At 39.4% G+C, this 21,402-nt stretch overlaps 5 protein-coding genes across 8 annotated transcripts in view; 1 reads left to right on the top strand and 4 right to left on the bottom strand.

Annotated features, from left to right (window-relative positions):
• The first annotated feature begins 855 nt into the window (after positions 1–855).
• On the top strand, positions 856–1,966 carry Saysd1 (SAYSVFN motif domain containing 1). Of its 2 annotated transcripts, XM_011150236.3 has the most exons (3): positions 866–1,109; positions 1,351–1,441; positions 1,578–1,720. In XM_011150236.3, exons 1-3 carry the CDS (start codon positions 957–959, stop codon positions 1,643–1,645), a joined length of 312 nt encoding a protein of 103 aa, XP_011148538.1. In that variant the 5' UTR covers positions 866–956; the 3' UTR covers positions 1,646–1,720. The 2 variants fall into 2 exon arrangements, with proteins under 2 accessions (XP_011148536.1, XP_011148538.1); XM_011150234.3 differs by having other exon boundaries at positions 856–1,109; positions 1,351–1,966.
• Positions 1,967–2,191: 225 nt separating this feature from the next.
• LOC105188658 (N-acetylated-alpha-linked acidic dipeptidase-like protein) lies at positions 2,192–5,705 on the bottom strand. Of its 2 annotated transcripts, none has more exons than XM_011150237.3 (8): positions 5,400–5,705; positions 4,729–5,077; positions 4,369–4,496; positions 3,810–4,031; positions 3,563–3,720; positions 3,158–3,353; positions 2,990–3,071; positions 2,192–2,836 (listed from the first exon to the last, which is right to left on the bottom strand). In XM_011150237.3, the coding sequence occupies exons 2-8, from the start codon at positions 5,004–5,006 to the stop codon at positions 2,635–2,637; spliced, it is 1,266 nt and encodes a 421-aa protein (XP_011148539.1). In that variant the 5' UTR covers positions 5,007–5,077; positions 5,400–5,705; the 3' UTR covers positions 2,192–2,634. The 2 variants fall into 2 exon arrangements, with proteins under 2 accessions (XP_011148539.1, XP_025158049.1); XM_025302264.1 differs by having other exon boundaries at positions 5,558–5,705.
• Positions 5,706–7,665: 1,960 nt separating this feature from the next.
• On the bottom strand, positions 7,666–9,174 carry LOC109504350 (zinc finger protein 585A-like). Its single transcript, XM_019843916.2, has one exon. The coding sequence runs from the start codon at positions 9,126–9,128 to the stop codon at positions 7,872–7,874; it is 1,257 nt and encodes a 418-aa protein (XP_019699475.1). The 5' UTR covers positions 9,129–9,174; the 3' UTR covers positions 7,666–7,871.
• Positions 9,175–9,345: 171 nt separating this feature from the next.
• On the bottom strand, positions 9,346–12,519 carry LOC105188663 (zinc finger protein GLI4-like). The gene is made up of 6 exons (XM_019843915.2): positions 12,266–12,519; positions 11,488–12,141; positions 11,268–11,411; positions 11,068–11,157; positions 10,927–10,991; positions 9,346–10,287 (listed from the first exon to the last, which is right to left on the bottom strand). The coding sequence occupies exons 2-6, from the start codon at positions 11,884–11,886 to the stop codon at positions 9,390–9,392; spliced, it is 1,596 nt and encodes a 531-aa protein (XP_019699474.1). The 5' UTR covers positions 11,887–12,141; positions 12,266–12,519; the 3' UTR covers positions 9,346–9,389.
• Positions 12,520–21,040: 8,521 nt separating this feature from the next.
• The window catches only part of pxb (putative Hedgehog signaling attenuator pxb), a 454,145-nt gene continuing 453,783 nt past the window's right edge, over positions 21,041–21,402 (bottom strand). For both annotated transcript variants that reach the window (XM_025302251.1, XM_019843914.2), the window contains exon 7: positions 21,041–21,402. This exon is cut by the window's right edge and continues 688 nt beyond it. The gene's annotated coding sequence lies outside the window, so the exon portion shown is untranslated.

Here is a 21,402-nt window from a genome sequence, read left to right as displayed (position 1 = left end):
AAATAGTTCTTTGAGTTTACTTCTAGAGTTTATTTCTTGCTAATAATCTTACTTAATAATCCGATATTGTAAACATATAATTCTTATGGGGATCAGAAACTTACATAATTAACACAGAATCTTTCCTTTACACAATACTTGAGAGAGATGCTATTACGCTGCCGCTTAATTGTCCTTATCACTTAATGCGCTTATCAGTTTTCCTCACTTTTCCTTATGCCTGTACACTCCCTTGAACAACGGTTTGCACAGATTTTTTGTTTTACAATGAAATTAGGAGCGCAATAAACTATTACGATCTTCACGAACTCACGCGACAGTTGGTGATGACAAAAATCATAGAAGAAGCTACGCGAATCGATATATGGTCCATCAGATAAAAGTATAATAAAAGGCTAATATTTGTATATAATATAAGGTAACGCTTATAATCGTTATCATTTGGTGCGCTCTTGACTTTATCAAGAACATCGGGTGTAAATCGTTGTGTAAATGAATGCACATGATCACACGCTGCACAACTACGGCTCCCTCTAATAAGCTCTAATATGCACCACTAACGATACCACATCTTGCGAACGCGCTGCTCTTCAAAAGCGCTTACTTCGCGCGCCATACGATTGTCCTCACATATCGATTATCGCGCGACTCTATCGAAGTGTTACTGCTAATAATTCATTCGCGAAAATTATCAACAATTTCTTTGCGCACAGTGAAGCTTTTATATTAGTCTAGGCTCGATTTTATTAATCTATATATAAATATCTGGACAGAGCAGACGTGATGTCGAACAAAAAATTATTATTTAGGAAAAATCAAGATGAAAAGAGATCATACCATGACCGGTTTTGTAAAATACAAATAATCGATATCAAAATAATCGAGATGACATCGACGACTCCTAGCGGTACATTGCGCGTGTACTTGTTGCGGGACGTGTTGTGCTCTAATTAATCATGACGATCGAAGAGGAATTGAAAGAATACAGGCGTAAGAAGCGTAAGGAAAAGATTACGAAGTCGATTAAAATCGCAATTGAAAATATGTTCTCGTGGAATAGCAATTGTGAAGCGGAAAAATTGATTGAAAAATCAACAAAGGAAGAGGAGGTGAGGTTATATGAGTTTTTCTTCTAAACTTCTAGCCTTCTTAGATAACTTCTTACAATAAATATTTTAATGAAATTTAAGAAATGTACTCATATTTTAGACATACTTTGCGTATGTTTAAACTTTCTTAAAATAATGTTTCTTAGTTTTTGTATGTGCACATTGCAGCGATATAAAAATTAAGATTAAGAGACAAAAGGTGAATTTGATGTATGAGAAATATTCTTTTTTTTGTTAAAAGATTCAGCTTTGTAAGAAGGCACAAGATGTACAGGATGTACAGGAAGATAATTTGGATACTTGCTTGGAAAATAATACACAGGAATCAGAAAGTACAGTTATTACTAAAGTGATTTATATATTGTACTTCATGCTATGGGTTACACTATATGCTATTGCAGTGGAGTATGAATTTGGTGCTGTTTATTTCATATTGTCGACTTTAATATTTATTTGGTTAAATACTAGATCCGGACCAAAGCAAAAAGGTGAACCTAGTGCCTATTCTGTTTTTAATCCAAATTGTGAAGCTATAGAAGGAACACTTGATGCATCACAATTTGAGAGAGAAATAAGATACGGTATAGGAGGGTGCCAATAAATTAAGACAAATTGATAATCTATATGTAAGCATAGTATTATGTTGATGCATTTTAATTTATTTAAAATCTGAAAGTATAGCTAATTTTCTTTCATGTGGTATAATAATTTAAGCATTATATGATGCAAATGGCAATTATAACTTTACTATTTGAAAGAATACATGAGTTAAGCCTATAATGTCTAAACATAAATGTAGATTATGTTTAATGCAATTGATTCGCATCTGAATATATATCTGTAAAAATCTTGTCTTATTATTTAATACTTTATTTGAAATAAGTTTAGTATTTTTATTTTTGATTACAAATTAAGTGATAAACTTTAATAATTCTAAAGAAATATGAAATATGATAAACAAAATATAGACATGTTAAACTATTTTTACAATTATAATCATTATATGATGTTATATATTGTGGTATACTGTACATACTAAAAATTATAAATATTAAAATAAAATAGGGAACAAGAAGTATATATGTATGTTTGTCTGTGATGCATGTATGTGTGTATGTTGTGTGTGTATTTAATATCTAGTATATGGACAGAAATGTAATATAATTTATATATATCTGCCAAATTATTATTGTACATGAACAAACAATAATAATTGTATTAAAACAAAAAGCGAAGCATGTACTAAAACATTTTTATTTTTATAATATGCGAGCGAATGAAAATGTAAAAAATTTAACAATTGAACTTGTTTTGATACTTATAATATATTGTATGTTATAAACTGGAATCACGATAGATTCTGGATTCCTGAAATATCCAAGATAGGTCTATCGAAAAACACATATTGTTACAACGAATATATATTTTGTATCAAATAGATAAAGATAAGACAGGACTTGTCTATAACTTATCATTTTCTAATTTCTTATTTCGCGAAAGCATTTCTGTACGGACTTCTTTCCTCCTACGTTTCTTGTAAAACTTGTATAGCGTCTTCATAACATTTTATCATATTATCGAGGTAATTTAGTGTATCGCTCGTAGATTCCACTGATAGTTTGCGAAGAATCGCTAAATCGGTTTTGGAATGGAAGCTTTTGTCTGGGCATAAAAGCGCTCTATCGAGATCCAAAATCAGATCGTTCCATATTCTTACATGTAATGTCCTAAAATATTCCTTCATATGTATCGATATAATCATATATTTTTTATAATATTGCATCCAAATAACTTTCTTAACAAATATATCCACCGATGTGATACAATAGCGTTATTCATTTCGAAATAAAAGAGATAATTTCAATAAGAAACATGCTTACTGCGTATTCTCCATTGCGTCAATTTTTATGTTGAGATCTTCCATGGCAGCTAGTAACATCCTCAACGTCTTTCTCAATTTTTCTAAAAAATAAAGGAAGAAAACAGAGAGATGTTCAGTTCAGTCTTTTCAATGATTTGTAGGAAAAATCTTAGAGAACGAAACATACCTATAGTGCTCGGAAACTTGTCAATTGATTCCAATACTTTATTAACGGTTTCGTTGAAATATCTTGGCTCCCACTTCATAATTATGCTCTCAGATAGTCGCCATATAGTTTGACTAACCATTTGCATTAGACTTACACCATGTAATCGTAAATTTTGATCGTGGTGAATTTGGTTTCGCGTAAGATTGCTCTCGCTCTGTAAAAAAAAAATTATAGACATTTGTAGAACACAAATATACATTTCACTGTTTAACGTATCAATACAAATAGAAATAAGTGCAAAAATATGATTTGAAGTATATAATACAAAATAACGATATATTTTATTGAATCAAACATTTGGGATCATTCCGCATTATCCTGATCAAGCGCGACGTTCTTACACAAAACGATCTACATACTTACGAATGAAAATGACACTTGAGGCATATCCAGGAAAAGGCGGGAACCTGATCCTTCGCGCCCAAGGTATGTCCAGTTACTATTACCAGGAACTGTTTTGATAGCTTCGATAGCTATTGACTGCACAACATCGGATCCGGGTAAAGTCACATATCTGTCAGCTGGAACGAAATAATTTCTTGTATTAATTTAATCTTCTCGAAGAATACATGGAATACTAATACGTAGAATACATGGAAATTCGGACAACCTTGCAAAAAATGACCATGTATCGCCACATACGCTACGACTTTCCGTCGTAGAAAATCGGACAAAGTCTGCGGACAAACATCCAAAGGCACCAGGGACACGCAGAAGATCAGACTTCGTCGTGGCCGCCAGTCGTGCGTTGAATGCATTTTATTCAGAACCTGCATCATTTCCAGAATTAAAGTGATACCGTCTCCGTTGGCTGATAAGATGACATATCTATCTGAAATAATTCGGTATAAGAAACAGTCAAAATTATATTTAAAGAATGTTTAATATCCTTTTCTTGCTTCGAGTAAAATGGGTACAGTCACAAAACGCATAAAATAATTGCGATCTTTAATCATACAATCGAAATTGGAAAAATAATTATGACACATATTCAGCGAGCTCTTTTTTTAACACAGACCGAGAGTTAAACCTCGGTAAAAGCAAAAAGTTTTTTGATCAAATCTTGAATTAATATATATACGATAATATTTATATTATTGATAATAATATTTATATTTATATAAATATAACAAATATGAATTTTGCATATCAACTAATTGAGGACTCACCTGGTTCTCGCGACCCGCGAACAGTTGCGCGAATACATGACGTATAATTGATTACTTCGTGGATAAATGATAAGTTGGAAAAAAATCCGCTAATATGCCGTATTTCGTCTTCTGAGTTCTCCCAATTTCTAGTTAGAGAATAATTGAAAAGAATTTATAAAATTCGGTTCTACGATCGTCTATATTAGTATATCGAGAGTCTAAATCTAAATTTATTTAATCTGATCAAAGATACAACGTTATAAACATTTTTTTCTTAATAAGCCATAATCAATAGTTAAAATGTTTGATTGAATCTTTGTTTCATCAGTCGATTATTATAATTTATAAATATAAGACATATGTGTACAGACGACGTACGTTGCATAGTCGTGGTCGAAAGATATCTCTTCTAGTTCCCGAAGCGTTAGTTGTTGAAGGTATTCTGTATTTCGAAGACCATTGTCCGCCAATTCAAGGCGCGTCTTTTGCACTCGAGCCTCTATCGATCTCTCGACTGCGAAACGACCCAACAGAAAACCGCAGAGGAGGCAGAAAAAGCCGATTGAAAAGGTAAATGAGAAGCATAATCGTTTCGTTACATATTCGCTGGACTCGCTGGTGATGCGACTCATTTGGAAGCTAAGAACTCGATGCATCCTCACAGAAAGCTTATACGAGTCTCTTCGAGCGTCTTATTGATGGCTCCTTCTTGTCAATTTTATCCTTCCTGTATCATATTTCGACGGACTAAAATTTTTCTTTCGTGCAACAATACGCTACATTGTAAAATTAAACACAGTTTCGTCAGGTTTAAACAAATCTAAAGAATTCTAGAAATATATAAAAAGAAAATCGTTATCGAGTCTCTCAGTAGCAAGTTTGGCTTCAACTAAAAGATCTCTCTCTTTTTATATCATAAATCAGACGATCCTTTTCGTGTGTACTCTTCTTCAACAAAATCCACGTGCGCGAAATCGCTTTGATCGCTAATCATTTGAGCACAAGTTTAATCTTAAATATTAAAGTTCTATCGGAGAAACGACATTTACGATATTTTCACGAAGAACTCGCGCGAACATTTTAATTAACGAAAGATGAAACAAAAATATAATCCACTTGCACAAATCGGAACAGTGATGCAGGTCAGTTATACAAACAAAAACGACGGGATTCACTTGGTTGTGATAACGCGATGGTCATTACACACGGCGATAAATCATCGTTGAAATTTCGCGTAGACATGTGACGCGTCTACGCGGACTCGGACTGTTCTGGCTACTTGGAAGAAAATCGCACACCCGATTTTGATTACAGAAATGTTCGATACAACTGTTTCCCGCTGTTTTCGTTGCGACTAAATCGCGGGGGACACCGGAGATATATTTGACAGTCTGTGTCCGACGTCGTTCCGCCTCTCCGACGTCTCGTTTATTTTATTCTCGCGTCAAAAGCGTGCAGGAATGCGCGTTTCGCTTTTTTGCACTCGGAGGAAAAGAAGAAAGAGCGAACGATGAGAGTGTGTAAACGGTATACAAGGTGTCCTGGGAGCAAGATATAGAAACGAAAATTATTTTATTATCCAAATCCGCACTCGAGTTTTGCTGGAAAAATATCTCGGACATCCAATTTTAACGAATTTAGTATCTAATTTAATTTAATTTAATACAACGAGCAATTTTTCAAGGAGATTTATTGGATTGTTATATTGAGCGAAATAATGTGGATAAATATAAACTGTTTTTTATTTCTAAAGTGATAATCATATTTTAGCCAAGGTTTAGCAATTACAAAAAGAGAAAAATCTCATTGAAAGACTTTATAATGTAGCAAAATTTTTCAAATACACAAAATATTCGGCGCAATTAAAAATTCTTTGAAGATGCAGCATTGTTACATATGTTTCTTGAGCACCTTATATACAGATATTGGGTAACTTATTTCGGGCAATAATACGATGGCGACGTTTCACTTATAAATAGTTTCGATGTATTACGTGCACGTGCAAGGTTGTTCCAACTATAACTTCTTCTGTACGAACTTTCGAAATATACGGATTTTTCAGGTGTATTAATGAGAATCTTGGTTTTATTAGTTTTGTTATCATAAGTTTTGTCATTTTTGAATTTCTGAATAGCATCTGCATCTTCTAAAAAACTACATAAAATACATAAAATAAAAATCTTTATATAATTATGAGAGAGGAATAATTGTAAATTAATTGTAAATTGTAAAAGGAAATTATTCCGTATAATTCAACCTTAAAATATTCTCAGTCTTTTCATATAGTTATTTTACAACAACACGCTACTGAAAAGTTTAGGTATACGAAAGTCTGAATAATTTAGGTGAAATGTACAACCACATGTATTCCAAAATACATTATATTAAATATTTTATTGATAAAAAATACGAAAAAATTTCAGTCATATTTATAAAAATTATACAATAAATTTTATTTGTTGATTAATATAAACTTTATGAATTTTTACGGTTATTGCTGTTTTCAAGCTTAATTGATTAATAATTCTGATTTATGTATAATTATATATTGCTTTTTAATGTCATTACAATTGTTTGGAAATCAAAATTAAAAATAAGATGCCAATTTTAATGTAATATAACGAAGACGCATCAATTGTAACTGTAACTGTAACTACTTCAATTTTCAAGCAGCAATTTTTCTTAGATTAAATAACATTTCAATGGATATGTTACTTGCACATAGAGAGAAAGTTTCCCTAAGAAATTTATTTTATGAAATATTATCTTAATTTCCATATTCTTTTCACTTATGAATTCTTACATTAAAAATAATTTCATTATCGTGTATAATATACAGGAATCAGTGTTTAACAATAATTAAAGATATAAATATACGATGCATACACAAATCTCATATCTCAAGAATTGATTTACTTCGTAGATCTGCAAAATAAATTAGTCTTAAAATACAAATATATTTACATCCAATACAAATATTTAACTTGTATTTAGCTTCATTTTCTAAAATATTATCTTTATTGCACACATACGCGCGCACAAGCCCATATAAATGAAATATCACATTGTCCCGCGCATGTTGAGTATGACGTTTGTCGGTACGTATGTTGCATATGGAGTTTGTTAGGTGCGTATGTTACGATAAATCAGGAAGTTGCACAAATCGGAGAGGATCTTTTCGCACTCCTCGCACATGTAATAAGCGCTCGTGTAACCTTCCGTTACTTTCGATGTATTGTTTCGATATATTCGTTTGGAGACATATCTCGTATATTCATAAAGGGAGTTTATCGCGAGGCTCTTTCAAATCCTCGGCCTTTCCCCAGTCTTATTTAACTGGCAGTTTGTCACATGATCTTCTCGCAACTGCAATCTTTTATTGAAGTCACCCAGATGAAATAGAGTTGCAACAATTACAGATCCTGCTCTGTAGGATTTCTCGTCCTTCTGTAAGCTGTTTCGAGCGTGTCCCGTCCCTTCGACACTCGTCATACGAGACAGCCAACTGAAAAGAGACTCCGTTACTTCGCGTCGGTCAAACAGCGCGATTGAATCGTGATTGGCTTGTGATTGAGTCTTTTATGATTAATTAAGTAACGTTTCTGTCGGAACGAGAGGTCGCAATCGGTGCAGCGCCACGGTTTCTCGTCCGAGTGGATCAATCGGTGTCGTTTCAACTCGTACTTTATACGGAAGCAACGGCCACAGACGTCGCAGGCGTACGGTTTCTCACCCGTGTGCTTGGTAATGTGCACCATCAACGGCGGTCGCGTGCGGAAGGTTTGCTCGCAGTAGCTGCACTTATACGGGAACACATCCGAGTGCGTGCGGTTGTGCACGAAGAGGGAGGCCTTCTGCTTGAACGTCTTGCCGCATACGTTGCAGACGTACGGTCTTTCGCCAGTGTGGATACGCCGGTGGTCCTCGGCGTTGCGCCGCGTGGAGAACATGCGACCGCACAGGTCGCACGGTATGTTCTTGATGCCGGCGTGTGTCTCCTTCAAGTGGCGTGCCAGGCCCTGATTTACGCGAAAGCGCTTGCCGCACATGTGACAGGTGAACAGTCGTTCACCCGTGTGGATGCGTATGTGCCAGTAAAAGGTGTAAGGCGAGTTCAGGTTTTTCCCGCACTCGCCGCAGTGATAGTACACCTTACCGTCGTGCTCCATCCTGGCGCGCAACACAGTCTCCGTGTCCACGAATGATCTCCGATTTTTCCTCGCAAACTCGGAGTGCAGTTCCTGCAGGTGGACATTCAACAGTTTCTTCTTCTCCGCCGTGTACTCGCAATATCTGCAGGGATAAGTTCGCGACGAGCGTTTTCTCAAAGACCTTTCTGGTTCAGCACGACATTCGCCTTCGTCGTCTTTTGCGCTCTTCGTCTTGCAATTTTTCAGGTGGCTTGAATCTTCTTGCTTCAGCGGATCGTCGTTTATTTTCTCGTTCTTTCTTGTCTCTTGAACGCATTCAACCGTCGACAACTCCGTTTGACCGATCGCACTGCGTTTCTCACAGTTTGTTATGTGCTGCGTTAGACGGCGTTTTGTCTTGAAGATGCGTTGACAGTTATCGCAAGTGTATCCATTCTCCGTTGAACTTGAATATCGACACTTGGGAGCGTTTGAGTCCTCCTTCTGATCGAATTCTACTTCGAATTCTACTTCGCTGCTGCGATCCGACGAGTCGCGAGTTTCTCTTTCTGAGATCGCTCTGGCGTTCTCTACGGTCGTTGTTAATTTCGCCGTCGCGTCCGTGGACTTACTTTCGTACTTTGTCATGAGATTATTCACCCATCGAGTAGCGTTACGCGAAGAACAGTACGCCGCGAAGGATTTCTCTCTTGCCGGGCCACACCTGGAAAAACAAAGGCGGCAGATTTGAATCGGTTTCCTCGCTAGCGTATCACCGAAGGACCATGTTCACGCAAAACAGAGTAAAAGGTCGAGAAACAGACAGACAGAGAAAAAGGCAAGGAGGGAGGGCAGTAATTTTGGTTGTCAGACGCGGGAGTCGTTTCATCGCTAAGCATGTTCTCGTTGTTACACTCGCAGGAATTCATTGTGCCGACTTTTGATGTGATTGTTCAAGTAGCGCTTCTGCCGAAAAGCGAGGCCACACTTGGCGCAGACGAACGGCTTGTTCTCCGAATGAATGAGTTGATGCCGCGCGAGCTCGGATTTGATGCGGAACTTCTTGCCGCATGTGTCGCACGTGTGATTCTTTTCGCCGGTGTGCTTGGTCACGTGAGCGAGCATCTCCTGTCGGCGGCGGAACCGCTTGGCGCAGTATGAGCACGCATGCGGGAATTCGTCGGTGTGCAGCTTGCTGTGGATGTAGAGGGACGCCTTGGACTTGAAAGTTTTGCCGCAGGAGTCGCAGACATACGGCCGTTCGCCGGTGTGCGTACGTCGGTGATCTTCGCGCGTGGCCTTGGACGCGAACGAACGGCCGCACAGGTCGCATGTAAAGTTCTTCAGCTTTGCGTGTACATCCTTCAGGTGTCTGGATAGACCGCCAGAGTCGCGGAACTGTTTGCCGCAGATGTGACAAGTGAACGGTCGCTCGTCCTTGTGGATCCTCATGTGCCGCAAATAGGAGTCTTTTAGTTTGAAACATTTGCCACACTCTGCGCACTGCTTGTGCGATTTGCTGGCATTGTGCCGTTTTCTCTTCTTCTTCTGGCCCTCGTCGGGAGTCGGCACTTCCTCCGCTTTAACGGGCAATCTCAAGGGATCAATGCTCTGCGGCTGTTCCGCAGGCAACTCGGTCGGTTGATCGAGCGATGTGCCCATAACGGCCACCCAGACTGAATCGCAGTCCTTGACCGTGTCTGGCTTTTTCGCACACACAGCTTCCACAGGTCGTTTCCTGTATGGCTTCCAAAATACATTCTGCGTGTCCAGGAACACTTTAAACGGTGTCTGGACACCGCAGGACCTGCAAAATAGCCGAAACTTGACACCAGATTTGCGCGTGTATGGCACGACGTAGCGGATGGTTGCTGTTTGAGTTGCTTATCACGGATCTTATCTTTCCGGATAGAACCTTTAGAACCAACTTCTGGTTGTTTCGATATAAATATTTATATACTTATAAAAGCGTGTACGAATAAATAAATTAATATATACACATATAATCACATTTATATATATTTTGTTGTGTTTTGGTCAGAGTCTTCAATTAAATCATTGAAAAAGTTTTTTTGGACTGCCCAGTGCCAGCAAATTGTCTAGCTTTTTTTTTTTTTAAAGAAATCATTCATCAAGTCACAATTTATCATAATGCATATTATAGTTATTGAGCTTTGTACTCAATATAAAATAGTATTTCCATTCTTTCTCTCAAAATACATGAAATGGAACAAACACAGTGGTGCCTATTCGTGTTATATTTTCTTCAAAGATATTCTGGCTCTTAAAAGTATTCTACTCCACTCCATACCTTTCTTAGACGTTCATTTAAGCACTGAATTGCAATTATAATGAAAATTATGTTTATACACAAGAAGAAAAAGTGGTGTAGAATATTGTATTCTTTTATATTATGTTATAAATTATAAAAGGAAGAGATTATTACCTGTTAGATTTATTAGTTTCTTCTGTATCATATGTACTATCTTTGCCTTCAGCCTGCTGATCAGTCTGCAATAAAAAAAAATATATAAGTAAATTTTTAATATATAAAAGTTACTTTTTTCTATTTAGTGCATAAACTTACTTGTGGAATTACTACATTAGATACAGTTGAGATTGTAGAGGTGACTGATGCAGGAACATCCAAATTAACTGAAGGTATACCATTGCAATTCTATATGATTTAGAAAAAACATAGTTAAACTACGATATATATATGACTTAAAAACTTTAAATAAGCTTTCTTTAAAGATATACTGCTAATGATTTACAACTACACGTTACCTGCTGTTTACTCTGCAGTGTATCTTTTATTTCTAGCAACTTTTTTTCCGCATTTAGACAATCTTTACTTAATTCATGCCAAGCCAATAGTGTGACTGCACAGTGATAACACAATTGTAACGGCAAAGTATCACTTCTGGATATCTATGGACAAACAATTCACATTCACTAGAATATTCAGTGCTTGAATGAAGCATAAGGCAATGATTGTTATACACACTTGTATCGGCAAGTACTTGAGTATTTTACTAGATAAGTCAAGTTCCGCTCCTTCTCCCTCAAAGATAGATATTAAATGATCACTAGCGTTAGCACATATCCTGCAAAGATCTGTCCATTGAAATGTTTCCTCCGTTTGACGCTTATCTAGTGTTGCTTCCTTGACGTTTGTGCTGGAGTATTGGTTCTCTTGAATCTGCGACACTAGGAAGAAGTCCTCTTCATTCTCTATTTCCTTATAACCTTCTCGCTTTACTATACGTTTCATGGTTTCAAACAGCATCGAATCTTCTCCAGAGGATTCGAGTATCGTTGAATTTCTGGCTTCCATGCCAACTTGTTCAGAGTGATTATTTTGACATAATGAAATGCTTTGTTCCGTCATGTTCGTTGTTCTCATAATATAGTTATCATTCTAATCAAGTGTTACATATGACTCCCAGCATACACTTGATTTTCGTGGAATGAGCATGCCAAAAAATCGCGTGAGTACCAGCGTCCTTCTTTTCACAACATAAACTCTTTATCATCAACTCAATATATTGCGCCGCTAGTGCTGGAAGATCCAGAGAATTTCCGAGCGTGTGCATTGAGCAAACGCTGTGGGAGCCTCAGTACCGTATTAATTTAAAGGTATTATATCGCCCGTAAGATACTATGCAAAACAAATAAACGTTAAAAAGAATACTTATGTTAATGTTGAACACAATACTTAGTACTATCATTAATAATATGTAAATGTGTTTAATATCACAAACTTTCACTGTTATTGAACGTACCTGATGCCATGTCAACCAATCTTTAAAAATGTTCATACCTAACCACGGTGTTCTAAATTTTTGTGCTCCAACTTTCCTCTTCTCGATGCCACTGGTTGAAGGTTGGTCATCCATTTTCACAGCATTTAATATTTTATTTAACAAAAAATGAACACTATGACTGCACTATGATATCACTGATTGCACTATCACTATTCTTACACACTACATATAAACACTAAGTAACATTTACATCACATTAATTAATGATATTAAGAAATTATAATGTTGATGTGATATAACATAAATATAACATTTAATGTTTACTGAGTAACATAAGGGCAAGAGCACAGGCTTTTGCATAACACATAATACATAACGCATAAGAGAATAAACCAATTAGTTTTCTTCATTTCCCTTCTCAGGACAGAAATGAAGAACTCTGATTGGTTCATTCTCTTATGCGTTGTGTATTATGCGTTATACGGAAGTCTGTGCTCTGGCCCTAACCCTAAACTACGCACTCGCAGAAGAAACGCGGGAAAACAACTACGAAAGACACGGATATTTTGCGCGGGCCCCTCCATGGATCCTCTGTCATGCATTTTAAACCGTCAGTGGTTTTTGACATATATGTAGCTCTACGTCACTTCAGGCATGCGCTGTAGCGTGGGAAATTCTTTGGATCTCCCAACACTATATTGCGCCATAGAGTCGAATGGGAGAGAACTGAAACTTAACATCACATAGAGTGGAAGCAGAGAAAAGCCTGAGAGCCGCCATGGCGTCGATTTTGATGACGGTGCTTGGCCTCTCTCTGGTGGAAGATTTTTCTGATGGTAGTTTCAGCTGCGATCACTTGGAGGTGCTCGATGCAATTGGAGTCGCCACTTTCGTTGGAATTCTATTTAAAAGTTTACAGGAGCCAAGAGCAGATCCCAAATTGACTTTAGTAGTCTCACGCAGCAAGAATATGAAACAGAATTTCTACGCAGAGGTATATATCCATGCGATTCTTAATGCACCGCTCGCACGGATGCAAGATTTTTCTTTAGCCTTTGACATCCTGCGATGCGTCGCATGCTCCTACTTTGCCATATATTTCACTGTCCGGAACTTGGAAAGAAAAAAATTTGCTATCAGTTAATAAGACAGTAGCGTATCAAAGTCTCTACGCACATATTTTTTTTTTATGATTTTTTATGATTTTATGATGCTAATTTATACAATATCTATGCAGAAATTGTCACGTAGACATCAGTGACATTAGTATCGCAAGTCTAGCTCTTGAGAGAGAGAGAGAGAGAGAGAGAGAGAGAGAGGGGGAGAGAGAGAGAGAGAGAGAGAGAGAGAGAGAGAGAGAGAGAGAGAGAGCACGAGATAAATAACAAATCGGATACTCTTCAAGTTTAAGTATACTTGGCGAATTATTGGTAAAAAGCGTACGAGCGTGATGTGATCGGGTAGAAATAACGATAGACATCCCAATGAAATCCAATAGTAAATCGTTTATTAGTACGAAGGTATGTGATAGTGTCTCGAGATTGGCCTCGGTCGACATTCGTGATTAAAGATGTAGACCGTGGTAACGTGATGCCGTGACGTGAACGAGTGAGTGTGACAGAGCTTCTTGTTCCTTAGCTGATGTAAGAGATAGATGTTAGAGCTAGTTACCCTGTTCTGCGAGCTGGCGTTCTTCTCTTCCGTCGACGTTGATTCCGGTCGACCCTTCGCGAGGAATATTCCTCGTTGGCCGACGATCGACCCCTCAATCCCATCGTTCGCTCTAGGCTTACGTTAACTCTCTAGTATAAGAAGGTCTAACAATATTCGAACCGAATCAACCGCCCAGACAGCACAATGTCCAAAACTGGGACATAAGACGTCTTTAAGACGTCTTTAAGACGATTTAAAGATGTCTTATTTTCAGATATCTTAAAGACGACTTAAAGATGTCTTAAAGACGTCTTATGTCCCAGTTTTGGACATCTGGGCGCGAAGTGAGAGCTCGAAATAAACATTGCTGTAATCCGTGTCGGACGCAACTTCTTATGAATTCTCAATTTTCGCCTCTGATTTTCATCAAAGAGCCTTACAATTCTTTCATTTGAAAGATGCAGTTCGGTTTGAAATTTGCGCGGTAATATAACGAGAGTAAGATGCTATATTTAACGCTAAGTGCGGTTAACGGTTAAAGAGTCATATCTTATCATCCGAAATTGAAAATCTTGCGCCTCGTCTCGGCATTGGGATAAAAATCGCGTTAAACGCACGGCTGGAACGTGGACATTGGCGCGTCGATCGTCAGCCCTTTTCAAGGTCACCGGGACGGGACACGCTGCGACGGGAGAGCGGAACGCCCGTGCGAGCTAACTTTCAAGAGATGCTACTTGTTATCTCCTTTCGAGGTACTCTAGTGCCTATGTTATTGTGTCTTCTGTTCTGCCTATAGCGCTAAAACCGCCGCTGAGAATTCGCGGCACCGAAGTGTGGCTGCTGCGGGAGCAACGGAGTGCGGAGAACCCTCCCCCTCCCCCTCCCCGGCGCCCTTTGAAACGCAACAATATAAATAATAACGTCGCGACACGTGTACGCGTTCAAAAGGTAAGAAAACGTTCTCTATCTCTAGCTTTCGTTCGTACATCCTCTTTCTTTATTTTCCTCTCTTTCTCCTTCCTTCGTCTACTCACTCTTCAATCTCCTCCCTCACATTCTTGCCCTGCAGGAGCTCTCTCGCTATCCTCTCGCGCACGTGCTATGTACGAGGGATAACGAAAAGCGTCGAGATGGCGAACGAAAAACGACAGTCTTACAAATTAAACGTGTCGATGCGTAAGTACGTTTAAGCGTCCATACACGATCCAGCAAGTACAACAACTGTGGCGAGTCGAGATCTTTGCAGACACGTTCGTTGTGAAATCGCAAAGTTGAAAAACAAACGTCACACACGATTTCATAAGAGAGTCTTGTCTCTTGGTATTAGATAAATTCGGCTACTTACGGGGATCATGTATGGCTTGCTTTAAGCGCGCATCGTTCATTCACTCATTATTCTCGATATGCAACAATCAATCGCGAACTTCGCAACAAAGATCCACGCTCTCGATCGAGACCCTTTCGCCTCCTTAAATAAGAACAATAACTTAGACTTCTGGCGTACGTATCATACAGGCTGTACACAAGAAAGAAGGAGAAATAAAATAGAAACAAGAGAACATCTCTCTCGCTTAATCAACATGTGTGTGGACGTATAATAGAATAACAAAAGCGCGTAACTCTCTCGGTCTGCCTCTCGCTCTCTCCAGTACACGCGTCTCCCACTTTTCTGATCTCTCTTAATCTCTGTTCTGATCTTTCTTAATCTCCGCGAGCCGCGAGTCGTCTTACACGTTCTCGGCGACTCGCGTCATGCGCGCTTTGATTGTATGCAGTGTTTATTTTTTGATCGTGCGTGATAAGTACACACTGTACACCTTTATGCCTCCCGTTTTCTTCCCCGCGCTCCCGCCAGTCATGCTCTCGCGGATAATTGCTGCCATGTGTCGAGGAACGGGAGTAACGGATGTCAGAATAAGAGCGAGGATTTAGAGCGAATGCGAAATATTTTGAAGGTATCATTCGGACATATCACGTGACGACTGTCCCTCGACTTTCGTGCTAATTATTTAACAGGAAAATCATTTCTAGCGATCTATTAACTGTTTTACCTTTCAACTGTTTTATTTTTTCCTTGTATATACAGTTGGAACTTTTATTGATTTTATTTCTGGCGAAACATTTGAAAAGCAAAATTTTATGAATTGAGCAGTGTTAGATTTTAAATTAATTCCAGAGATTGTGCTGATCAATTTACTGAAGTAGGATTTCTTGGTTTTGAGTGGAAGCTTTTTCTTTTGATTCGAAGATCTTCGAATAAGTTGACATGAAATTTATAAAATTGCCTTGATATAATTTGTCAATATTACTTATAAACTTTTTAATAAACGGATAAATAAAGTAGACGACACTTTATTGGTGTTTACGATACTAAATTGCTGCCAGCTTATTACAATTGAATGAGCACGCGATTATTCGACTACTTCAGATTTTTCTAACTAAATTCACTCATCTGATAAGTATCTATAATTTGACGAAATCGACAGTAGAAAATGTTTCGAGAAAACAATCAGCAGCACACTGATGAAACGTTTGCACTTTGGTTATTCTTAGTCTGTTGAGGACATTGGAATGCTCGTGCAAATTCTATCACACGCGACGATAATGGAGGGGTCGAAAGCTGTATCGTGCGATTATTGCAAGCAATATTGCTGTATTTAGTGGATATCGCCGTGGGAGATCCGTAATCGAGAGCATGACTTTCAAGAACGTCATGTTGTTGTAACTTCATCGCTAGTGTTGTGCGATCAACAAGTCCCTACCGTGCAATGTAAACTTGGGCGATTTCGAATTTTCCATACAAAAACACAAGCAGTCATTGCGTCGCGCAATTTCGATTGGCGAATTAATATTCGCGCGATATCGTTTCGGAACTGTACTACAGGGCCGGTCATTTGGAAGAACAGAAATATTTAGCGATGTCCCAATGCTGTACAAAATTTCTGGATATCCAGATCTCTTCTTTCTTCCGTTTATCCCTCTCTTACAAGTATTCTCATTCGACCAATGCTGGCAATGAAAGTGCTAATGTTAGTAGGATGGGCGACCTAATCGTCGTATGGGCTATCCTATGCCGAAGTAATTTGTTCAATAATTGATAATAGTGCGTATTAGAATTCGCTCGTCGAACGAGAGTTACGTTTGTTTTGTTCAGTGACAATCGGCCCCGAAGCTTCAACGTGACTACGATAGTTTTGAACCAGCCCCGCTGCGTCGATCGCGCAAACCACCCTGATCGCGGCTCGCATATATAAAATTATATTTACAACAGAGTGATTACTTCTTTGTGTTGAGGTATTCGCCCTAGGCGCGTCTAGAAAAAGAGTGTGCACTATTTCGAGGAGCGAGAGGGAAACTCCCGACGTTCAAGAGGACGCGAGGTTGTTTTTACCTTTGGCCCCTTGATTCGTCATCCTTCCAAACTCTCGCTCTGAAAAGGGAAAGATCTAGTCAGTTCTCCATCTCTTTCTCTTTTTTGTCGCATATGTTACATTGCTGTAGTCGCGATGCGCGCGCGCCCCCGCCATTAGAAATAATTTAAAAATTATATTATCCTATTTATATATCTCCTCGTCTCTCTCTCTCTCTCTCTCTCTCTCTCTCTCTCTCTCTCTTTCGCTCTTTTTCTCTCCCTTTTTCTCTTTCTCTCTCACATACATACACACATACTCTCCTACATACATACGCGCGCACACACACACACGCACACACACACACGCACACACACACGCAAACACACACGCACACACACACGCACACGCACACACACACACACACACACACACACACACTCACTCTCTCTCTCTCTCTCTCTCTCTCTCTCTCTCTCTCTCTCTCTCTCTCTCTCTCTTTATATATAGTTTTTTATGTATATATTAAATTTCAATTTTCTCGCCCTTGCGCACGCACGCACGGGAAAAAGTCTCGGTAACGATATCGCTATGATACAGCTATGCTACACAGGGGTGGAGTCTCCACCGGCTCTATTTACACGGCTCGCCAATTATTGTTTACTTTCTTACACGTGCGGTATGTATAAGGGATAGCGGTATTTTTATAGGATGTGCTAAAATGTGTGCCTGTACATCTCAGCACGAACACTTTCTCTCTCGCTCTCTCACGTCCTCCTGTCGTCTTGGTATATTTTGCAGTGTACCAAAAACGGCCCGAAATCCGTCCTTCGATAGACTTGTGAAATTGTCAAAAGCGTTTCAAATGGTTTCAAATGAATAAAAAATTCCACGAGTGGAATTTCTCGGAATTACATGCTGATCAAAAATTTTATTGTTTCGCACTTTCGAGTGTTACTTTACTCCACCATAAAAAAGGGAGGTATTACATCTTTTTCTGCGTCAAAATATCCCTTTCTACTTTTTTAATACTACGATTTGTCGAGGATGATAGTAAGAGAATCATTTCAATCATTTTACGCAGGATTGTATGCGTTTCGTGGGAGCGCATTGAAAAGGAGTTACACTACAGAGCTCTGTAATACAGAATTGTAATAATTACTCTTATTACAAGAGAATCGTAATGCAGATAAGTACATGATTATAGACGCAACGCTTTTTTTATGGTGGGACAAAGTAGCATCTCGAGGAACAAGTTAATGCCGGCTTACCGCAATCGAAGTGCCCCGCGAGTCGTCTCTACGTGCGACTACCAATCGATTCATATCGGCCGAAGGTCATTGATATTAGCGCGCGCGATATGACGATCTTGAGGCCGATTGCGATAATAGTGTACTTAATAATGAACGAGAATTATTTGTGTCACTCGCGTGCTGGAATCATCCGGTCGGGTGCTTGTTCGCGGTGAAGCCGGTGCTCGCCGAAACAGAGATTTGGAACAGCGGGGTTGCAACGGAGGTTTACGGGAGTATATCGTGTATTTTGGCTCTTGAATTTCCCAGGACGCAGCGGTCCTCGTTACGTTATTAAAGGCAGTAACACCGGCTTTGTCAGCGCAGCCGCGGCGTTACGACGATTATTTCCCGTTTCGAGAATGCGCGATCGCGATCGAAAACGCTACACTGAATTGTGGAGGCAGGATTCGTAGTTGGCGGTGGTATCCAATGTCGAAGCGAGCGACGCGCGTACGCCTAATATACGCGAGACGAGTTTCACCCAGGAGGTTCTTCGAGTCGAGAAAGAGCTGATCGATGCGTGATTTTTCTTCTCGGAGACCTCGGAGCCTCCCCGAGCCTCTTTTTCGACTCGACGTTTCTGCAACGCTCTTAGGAGTTACAAAAATAAAAGGTTCGCGCGCGCGCGCGCCTGAATCTTTGGTCGTGACAGCGCGAACACATGCATCTAGTGGCAATAATGGTGATGATATACTAATGATACGTGCGGTGGCATCTATACGGTCCTCGGTATCGGTCGTTTACGCACGTTGGAGTCTAAACGAGAAGATCCGCTCTGCAGATTGCGGACATTCTATCGTGTCACGCTACGTGGAATTAAATGGCAGTTTCTTCAAAAGAGAACAAAGGCAGGCAATAATGTCTCTTGCGAATTGATTGCAACAATCTCCAGGTATCGAGTACACATACCTTGTCCATTATTATTTCTTCAGAAAGACATCGAAAACGCTAAACTTAACTTATGTAACGAGAGATATGTGTGCAGAATTTATTTGGTACAAAGATTTCCAAGATGGCTTAATTGTTTTTTTTTTCTTTTTTACCTGTGCATCGCGTTGGATGTATGTTTTTAATTCACATAAGGCAATGGTAACGGCATCAATACCGATGCTTCGCTCAATTTGGTCAGTTTTTGTTTTTTTTCTTACATATCTTGTGATATTATTCCTTTCTGCTATACCGATAAATTGGATTATTATTATATTTTGCATGTTAGGACGATGTATTCGTTATATGTACAAATGGCCGGAGACTCCAACGTGCATCGTTCTTTCTTTCCGCCGGAATGCGGAGTACATGGTCCGAGGACTCGGTGTTATTCTACCGTGCGTGCGCTTATTACATCTCGAGACTGTCGAAAATGTGCGTGTGCCGCTTCGCGCGAAGACTTCCTAAAGCGTCGTTAGTACGAAAAGTGATTATCATCGGACTAGAAACGCGGCATACCGCGCAGTAATCTATCGTTTCCTGTACACGCGAGCGGATTTGTCCCTACGAGCGCGGGACGAATCTAATTACACGTTTCGTCATATCAAAGTTTGTACGAAACTCGCTGGCCGGTTGGACATGCCCGACCGTTTTAGGATTAGTCTGGCAGTGGATCGGTTAATCTGACCGTGAAGCACCCATAATCAAAGCCCTTCGAGTCCGCAATCTGCATGATTTATCCGATTCAACGTTCTAGTTGTGATTTTCGGATATAATATAATCCATATACATGTTACGTTTTTGACACAATTGCATTGTTCTTACCAAACTTTGGCTAACCACCAGTTGGATTAATGACGACGCGCTGAAAGCTTCGTCCTTTCTAACGAGACCGATTCCGGATGTCCGAATTAAACTCTATAGTGAGGTAGAATCTCCTGCCAAAATACATTTCAGTAGCAGATGTCAGCGTTTGAAATTATTATCTTTTCATAAATTTTATTTTCAAGAATCGCACGTTAGTTTCAATTTCGCGCCGGCACACACAAGTTCGAAGTATAATTTCCGAGACAAACCGTGCAGATTTCAAGACCAGGCGGTTCGATTCCGAGTGTTTCGTGCTACTTGTCTATTTGCAAAATTACTTATCGTTTGCTCGGAAGTGCAATAATCGCGCTGATCGCCGAGGACATCCCGGCGCTGCAAAATCCACGATTGATAGCCGCACGACTCGCGGGCGACGATGTTACAACGAGAACGAGATCGACTCGTTCGTTGCGATAAACGCTCTTTACGCGTGAATTACAAAGGATCAGACTAAAAAGGTAAAAGTAATTGCGTTAGCGTCCTTTGGTACCAGCCTGAGTCTCATTGGATTACAAATAAATTTGTTAAATAGTCTTGCATGTGGGCTATATAAATCACTAAGAGATCACTGTGTCCTTTTTCTCATCGAGTCCGAATCGCTGAATTCGTTCGCGGTTTTTCTCGTCACCTCGACAACCGATGAGATATCCCCTCTCTCTCTCTCTCTCTCTCTCTCTCTCTCTCTCTCTCTCTCTCTCTCTCTCTCTCTCTCTCTCTTCCTCTCCTGCTCTCACGCGCGTGCGCGTGCACGCATTCAACCGCTATCGCTCGATTCGCCGAAGCAAAGGAGGTATCTTTATTGACTCTTAACCGTGGACGTTGAAGTATCAAAATACAACAGTTCAACACAGCCGAGGGTGTGTTTCTCCTTGCGAAATCGGAGTTTCTCAATCAACGAGCGCACTCGTCTCATCTCAACCTATCAACCGATCGACCTCTAAGAAATGCAATCCTCTCTAAGAAATACGATCGACATCTTGTATTCTCTCTCCCTGCCGCCCTGCCCCCTCTCCTTCTCACTCTCTGCTCTCCGTTTTCCTCTCCTCTCCCAGCGAGAGCACGT

Source organism: Harpegnathos saltator, unplaced genomic scaffold, assembly GCF_003227715.2.
Source record: "Harpegnathos saltator strain DR-91 unplaced genomic scaffold, Hsal_v8.6 scaffold480, whole genome shotgun sequence".
Taxonomy (NCBI): Eukaryota; Metazoa; Arthropoda; class Insecta; order Hymenoptera; family Formicidae; genus Harpegnathos; species Harpegnathos saltator.
Note: the sequence above shows the minus strand (reverse complement) of the source record. Positions and strands in the feature narration are given on the sequence as shown.

Coding starts and splice junctions, on each gene's coding strand:
- Saysd1 (XM_011150234.3), top strand. CDS start 957: ATGACGATCGAAGAGGAATTGAAAGAATACAGGCGTAAGAAGCGTAAG. Junction 1,110..1,350: donor AATCAACAAAGGAAGAGGAG/GTGAGGTTATAT, acceptor TTTTGTTAAAAG/ATTCAGCTTTGTAAGAAGGC.
- LOC105188658 (XM_011150237.3), bottom strand. CDS start 5,006: ATGCATCGAGTTCTTAGCTTCCAAATGAGTCGCATCACCAGCGAGTCC. Junction 4,497..4,728: donor TTCGACCACGACTATGCAAC/GTACGTCGTCTG, acceptor TTCTCTAACTAG/AAATTGGGAGAACTCAGAAG. Junction 3,072..3,157: donor CAAGTTTCCGAGCACTATAG/GTATGTTTCGTT, acceptor TTTATTTTTTAG/AAAAATTGAGAAAGACGTTG.
- LOC109504350 (XM_019843916.2), bottom strand. CDS start 9,128: ATGACAAAGTACGAAAGTAAGTCCACGGACGCGACGGCGAAATTAACA.
- LOC105188663 (XM_019843915.2), bottom strand. CDS start 11,886: ATGAGAACAACGAACATGACGGAACAAAGCATTTCATTATGTCAAAAT. Junction 11,412..11,487: donor TCAAGTACTTGCCGATACAA/GTGTGTATAACA, acceptor GTTTGTCCATAG/ATATCCAGAAGTGATACTTT. Junction 11,158..11,267: donor CACTGCAGAGTAAACAGCAG/GTAACGTGTAGT, acceptor TAAATCATATAG/AATTGCAATGGTATACCTTC.